Source organism: Phaseolus vulgaris, chromosome 7, assembly GCF_051622355.1.
Source record: "Phaseolus vulgaris cultivar YP4 chromosome 7, ASM5162235v1, whole genome shotgun sequence".
NCBI classification, from domain to species: domain Eukaryota; kingdom Viridiplantae; phylum Streptophyta; class Magnoliopsida; order Fabales; family Fabaceae; genus Phaseolus; species Phaseolus vulgaris.
This window is the reverse complement of record NC_143504.1, coordinates 42,532,620-42,539,419: the sequence shown is the minus strand read 5'-3', so window position 1 is coordinate 42,539,419 and position 6,800 is coordinate 42,532,620. Positions and strand designations below refer to the sequence as shown.

Genomic DNA, 6,800 nt, shown 5'->3' with positions numbered 1-6,800 from the left:
GTTTGTGATAAAAAAATACACTTTTAGTTATGTTCTTATGCAATAATACATGAATTGTTTATTGAATTATATACCTATATCCCTCTCCCCACGCAGACATTACATTTTAGTAAATATAAAACTCAAAAAGTGACAAGTGACACGAAACATTCTTGTCCTATCCAATCATACTCAGCAACATATCCCATATTTTACCCTTCCACCAGTTTATCCTTATCAGGATATATTAATGACATTTTTTATTATGAAAAAAGTACTCAAGGATTATAAATTATTTTCAAGATTAACTGCTAAAACAAATTTAATTTATTTTTAATTATTAAATAACTTTTTAATAATTATCTACTTATATTTTTTTTTTCTAATTACACAGAAGATAAAAGGACTATAGCAGTACTCCAATTGCAGAAAGGCATATATCCCTCACGTGACATTATGCATGCTGGTGTCACGAAAATTTGATCCTTATATTCTATATTTAACATTCAATTTAATTGATACACACAATGTGCACCTAGTATAAGAGACCTTATCTTATAAAAACTTAGATCATCATATTTTATTAATCCAATAAACTTAGATCATCATATAAAACTCAGTTCTATTAAGTAGTACATAAACTACTTGTACTTGTATACAATCCAATAATTTGTTAGAGAAAGAAGATTAATTTGACGATAGGCCATGCTTGACATGTGTCATGTCCATGGCCTTATACTGATTTTCAAATGATCCTCTTCTTCTCTTGCCCTCCATTTTTACCTTCCATTTTTCTACATATCTCCCTCCCACTTTGCAATCTCTGAACCAAACGTTATCTTTCTTCGTCTTCGCTTCGTATGCACATACCCTTTACGAAGTTCTTCATAGCTGTTCCTTTTACCCTTCCATTAGCAGAAAAGGTGCCTTCTTTTACAATTCTTCTCTGAGACTTTCTGTGCTGTGCTGCCATGGCTGTGACACAGTTCAGCCCCACTTGCTCAAAACCTCGTCTTCACTCATCCCAGCTCTCTTTCCTATCAAGGACTCTCCCCAGACACCGCCTCTGTTCTTTTGCGCCACTTAATAGAACTCAGCACGCTAAGATTTCCTGCTCTGTTGCACCAAAGTGAGTAACTTTATTGTTTTCTTTCAACATTTTCAGTTTTCTGCTTCTTGGGTCTGATTGAATTTTACTCTTTTGACTTCCCAGTGAAGTGCAGGTGCCAGCTGTGAAAACCCTGGATCCCAAGAATAAGGCTGAGTGCTATGGTGTCTTTTGCCTTACCTATGATTTGAGGGCTGTGAGTGTCCCTTCCCCTCTCTTCAGTATTTCAACCATGTGTATTTGTTAGTTTTAGCTTGTCTTAATTCAAATTGCATGTTTTGTGTTGTCCATGATTCTCTTAGTGAGTTCCCCACTACAGATTGGTTTCTGGGGTTTTCTGAGAGGTTTGTTTGGTACTTTGGAGCAGAAATTTGTTAGATGTAGCAGTACTGGTGTCAGTCAATATGTGCATGTTGATGCATAATTTCCTTTGCTGTATTTGTTTAGGTTTATATACATAGAGCTAGATTGGTGTATCTCTGTATTTGACTGCAGTTGTTTTGATTCCTTTTATTTTGTTAAGTTTGGTCTATACATATACCTTCTGTTTAAACACCAATAGAAACTAAAAGGCATCGGTAACATTATTACTTGTCTTCCATGCCTAAACTGGGCTTGGGCGATCTTCCATTGTCTTGTAAATCTTTTTTCTCTTTCCAATTTTTAATTTTTATGTTCAATTTAAATTACAATTTAATTTCAGTAAAGAAAGATACTCAACCTGAACAATTAATGTATTGATGTTGTTTCTTGTGAGATGTTTTAAGGAGGGGAAAGGATAAACATGTGTGCATATGAATCTAATGGCACTTTTAAGTTATGACAGTTAAATTTGTTGATCTAAGTTCGTTGAAATATTTGACCAAGATTTTTGCAGGAAGAAGAGACAAGATCCTGGAAGAAACTAATTAACATTGCAGTTTCAGGTGCTGCTGGAATGATTGCAAATCATCTACTTTTCAAAGTGAGTATATCTTGGATTTAAAAAGGAATTGCGTCAATGAAGCACATTAGATGTTCAATTTATCTTTCTTTCATTTTATATATCTGCAATAATGTTTTTACTATATCAGTACTCTGTGAATTGAAGCTTTGGTTTTCAATTGAATCCAATGGCATCGTGTAATCCATGTAGTCAATCTCACAAGTGGGCTAAAGTTTTGTCGTTCGTTTTGTATCATTACTCTTAGATTAGGATTTTAAAGTCATTGAAAGGATAATAGGTGCATATCATAAAATTTCTTCTTATCTGTTTGAAGTTGCTGAATAAGTTGTTGTATAGCCATTTCAAAACTGGGTTTTTTTTTCTTCTTTTTATTGACTGAAGGATTTATTGTGATAAACAACCTACATGGATCAACATTACTGTTTATTGTTGACCATTATGTGCAACATTGAGTTATAATTATTTACTCTTGATACTGTCATATCTTCTCTAAACAAATAGAAAGTCACTACTATATACAAGTTTTGAGCTTTATAATTTGAAGATTTTTTGGAATTACAACATTCTTGTATTTTTGTTGTTTCATGAAATAGAAATGAATTTAGTATGAAAGCTAAATTGAATGTACGGTGAGTGTTCAAGATAATTTTATTTTGCATGTGCTTTGAGATTTTTAGATAAGACCTACCTTGAATGATCACACAATACTGTTGGACTCTTGAGCCTGAGTTGATTTATTGTGTCAGCTTGCATCTGGTGAAGTTTTTGGTCCAGATCAACCTGTTGCTCTCAAATTACTGGGATCAGAACGGTCAATCCAAGCCCTTGAAGGTTAGCTTTCTGCATATGGTAAATATGGCATTTTTTTGGGTAACCGTGGTAAATAAACTTGGTATCTATCAGTTATTAGTTGTACATCTTCCACTTATTATAAGAAATACTGACCCATCCTTCTCCATCGTGACGTGACTATAAAAAGACTGTAGAAAACTAACTAAAGGTGAATGGTGCATCAGTATGTGGCATAACTGTAGAAACTCTTGCGTACAAGAGGCACTGATATGAAGCTAGTTATTGCAACATCTGTTATGTGGGATATGGCATATGAATAAAACAAGAATACGAAAATTGGAGAATTGTGAATGGTGCATCAGTATTTGGCATAACGGAAAGTTATTAGGAAAAGAGATGAATAAAGGCAAAGCATCAATGAGCAAATTCAACTTACCCAATGAACACCTTTATCCTAAGCTTGTATACAATTCTAAGGACAAAAAATAACATAGCCAGTAAATTAAAAACCTTTTCCACTGAAGTTTTGTGCACAAGGTGTCTTACTGTCATTTATGTTATGAGCACTTCTCATTCTTACTCTATTGCCCTCCAATGATTCTTCCCATTTAAGAAAATCTAAGGCCTTAACAGCATCTGCTACTGAGTGAGAGAGATGAGAAATTCGACCAGTAATAGGAATTTGAGTAATAACTTTACTTGAATTTGACTTGTCAGGTCAGCGTAGCTAACGTGCTGTTTTTGTTATGCTTTTAAATGAAACAAGATACACCTTAATCTTGACTAATATAACACGCTGATCTTTCATTTGAAATATTCTAATTAAACTTGTTGCAGGTGTTGCAATGGAACTGGAAGACTCTTTGTTTCCTTTGTTGAGGGAGGTGAGTATTGGTATTGATCCTTATGAAGTGTTCCAAGATGCAGAATGGGCTTTGCTAATAGGTGCAAAGCCTCGAGGACCTGGAATGGAGCGAGCAGACTTGTTAGACATAAATGGGCAGATTTATGCAGCGCAGGTCAAATGATATTCAAATTAAAACCACATTTATTACTTTCTGCTTAAGTGCAGTTAGTTATGCTGACATTATACCTTATTACAATAGGGAAGAGCATTGAATGCTGTGGCCTCCCGCAATGTCAAAGTTATAGTAGTGGGAAACCCTTGCAATACAAAGTAAGCTTCGCTGTAAACATGAAGTTACATCTTGTGCCTGCTTGTTAATGCTCTTGTATATTAAATGCAGTGCATTAATATGCTTGAAGAATGCTCCTAACATTCCTGCAAAAAATTTCCATGCTTTGACTCGCTTAGACGAGAACAGAGCAAAATGTCAGGTAACAAAGTTTGTAGATGTCACCTTTTTAAAATTATCCTACCATAGAAAAATAACATCTATCTTCTCTGTATTGTCTCAATAAAATTCACAGCTAGCCCTCAAGGCAGGTGTCTTCTATGATAAAGTGTCAAATGTGACAATATGGGGAAACCACTCAACTACTCAGGTCATTGAAGAATCATTACCAGAATAATGAGCATCAACTGGATTTCTGTAACTCTCTTTTATGATATGGTGTTACCTGTTATCTTGTTAATAGGTCCCCGACTTCTTAAATGCTAAAATTGATGGTTTGCCTGTCAAAGAGGTGGTTCAGGATCATAGGTGGTTGGAGGAAGAGTTCACTGAAAAGGTTCAAAAGGTAATATTTTGTAAGTTGCAAATACATGATGTAAAAGATACGTGGTTTCCTTGTACTAAAAGCTGATCAAGTGATTGTTTGATTGGTAGAGAGGTGGTGCACTTATTCAAAAATGGGGAAGATCATCAGCAGCATCAACTTCTGTGTCAATTGTTGACGCCATTCGATCTTTAGTAACTCCTACTCCTGAGGGTGATTGGTTTTCTTCTGGTGTAAGTTGATATAACTGAATATGCATTTCCTTGTTTAGATGACCTTTTCAGCAAACTACACCCTTTTTTACAATATATTGATTAAACTGAACTGAGAGATACATAAAAGGGGGAAAGGGTTATCTTGCATGTCAAGTGAGATAGAAAAATTAAAAAACACGCAAGTCAATACAATTCTACTGCTTCATGCATACTAAAATTATATTGGTGTAGTGAAAATAAAATTAGGTATTATATATCTGGAATATGCCATTTCAAAGCTTTTAAATGAAGGGCAACAACCAATTTTTTTCTTGAAAATTTAAACATGGCACAACCTTCATTAATCATTTGTTGTCTTTTTATTCGCTTAGTTACTATTTCAATATAAAAGTTTGCAATTGAAATGCCAGGTATATAGCAATGGAAATCCTTATGGAATATCTGAGGGTATTGTTTTCAGTATGCCATGTCGATCAAAGGTAAGCTTGTTAACTGTATTCTTTTCTTTTTAACTTCTAAAAATTTACTCTGTTCCTCTTATGATGAAAGCTTTTATCCATTAGGGCGATGGTGATTATGAACTTGTCAAGGATGTCATATTTGATGACTACCTCCGGCAGCGGATAGCAAAGGTAAGGATGAAAATTCAACATTATATACCATTGTATATACAGTCTAACTTCTAACTTCTATTCATGTGTGCCTTAGCCATATTTATTTGAATGTTGTGATAAAATAAGAAATTAAGTTCTTTAAATGAAATAAATTTCTCATAAAAGCAAAAAAAATGCAGTGAAAAAAGGATTGAACACATGACCTTCAAATCTTCAGTCCTGACTACACCCACCTGTAACTTATCATCTGAGATTTTTAATTAATTGGAAGCTATCTGGGTGGTCATGTTTGTGAGTGAAATTAGTTACTTGAGTTGAATCCAGTTTTAAAATACCATTTTAAAATTGAACACTAGATATCAAAATTGAATCTTATTATTGGATGAACCATGAGCTCTGATATTACTGTTGGGTTCTGTGAGGAGATTTACCGAGAAGATTTGGTACCAATGAGTCATAAGTAAACCCATATAAAAAATTTGACCACTTCCAACTCAAAAACTTAAGATAATAAGTTTATGAGTCTTATACATTGTTCAAGTTATTAAGATTCAGACTTAGATTCGTAACAATATTTTGCAGACTGAAGCTGAGTTGTTGGCTGAGAAGAGATGTGTGGCTCACCTAACGGGCGAGGTAAACATCATATCATCATATTATTAGTTATTTATGCTTATATTCATGATGTTAACTGTCATCTGAAACATATAAATTCTTCATCTTAGGGAATTGCTGTTTGTGATCTACCTGGTGATACCATGCTCCCAGGAGAAATGTAACAAGCCTTCCTCCTTAATGCCAAAGCAGATGCTGAAATTTGTGTCTTAAAAGGTACTAGTTAGGGAATCAATAAATAAAATGTTTTTTTTTAGAATCATGATGGGATACATTGGTAAGTTTTATATTTATCTCTACAAAAGTTCACTTTTGATTCCTTAACAAGTGTCTTAGGATATGGGTTAGCATTCTCGTGTTGGAGTAAAATCACACTAATCGATGTACAATTATGGGATATGAATGCTGAAAAAATGAATAAGTAATATCAATAATAAGAGTTTGAAAGCTGAATTTTCTGTGTTTCTTACAAACATTCCATGTATCATTTTAAAAGAAATGTAAATAATAATAGAACAAGTTTAAGAATTGAATTTCCATGCACTTTTAATTTATTTTTTTTATGAAGTCACCGCAATGTGACTTTTAAAGTAATTATTATTAAAATAAACAATTTTACTATGTATAATAATCTATGATTGAAGTTGAATACCTTCTAATTAAATTCAACATTTAAGTATAATTTTAGTTACTGAAATTATAATATATATTTTTATTTTACTTTCTACAAAACTATCTATTTTTAGTCCTTGTTAAAAGATTTAATCACATCATTCTTGTTAAATATGAAGACTATATAAATGGATAAAGATTTTATAGATATTAAAAAAAGTAGTTAAATTGTTAGATAC

At 33.1% G+C, this 6,800-nt stretch overlaps 1 protein-coding gene across 1 annotated transcript; it reads left to right on the top strand.

Annotated features, from left to right (window-relative positions):
- The first annotated feature begins 496 nt into the window (after positions 1-496).
- On the top strand, positions 497-6,402 carry LOC137828593 (lactate/malate dehydrogenase family protein). Its single transcript, XM_068635233.1, has 14 exons — positions 497-1,108; positions 1,193-1,283; positions 1,965-2,051; positions 2,780-2,864; positions 3,663-3,844; positions 3,932-4,002; positions 4,073-4,163; positions 4,257-4,331; positions 4,425-4,526; positions 4,616-4,738; positions 5,131-5,199; positions 5,284-5,352; positions 5,917-5,970; positions 6,060-6,402. The coding sequence occupies exons 1-14, from the start codon at positions 951-953 to the stop codon at positions 6,111-6,113; spliced, it is 1,311 nt and encodes a 436-aa protein (XP_068491334.1). The 5' UTR covers positions 497-950; the 3' UTR covers positions 6,114-6,402.
- The last annotated feature ends 398 nt before the right edge of the window (positions 6,403-6,800 follow it).

Bases quoted from the DNA above. Each gene is read 5' to 3' on its own strand.
- LOC137828593 (XM_068635233.1), top strand. From the start codon at position 951: ATGGCTGTGACACAGTTCAGCCCCACTTGCTCAAAACCTCGTCTTCAC. The intron at 1,109-1,192 runs GTGAGTAACTTT...TTGACTTCCCAG, and splicing joins TCCTGCTCTGTTGCACCAAA to TGAAGTGCAGGTGCCAGCTG. The intron at 3,845-3,931 runs GTCAAATGATAT...TTATTACAATAG, and splicing joins GGCAGATTTATGCAGCGCAG to GGAAGAGCATTGAATGCTGT.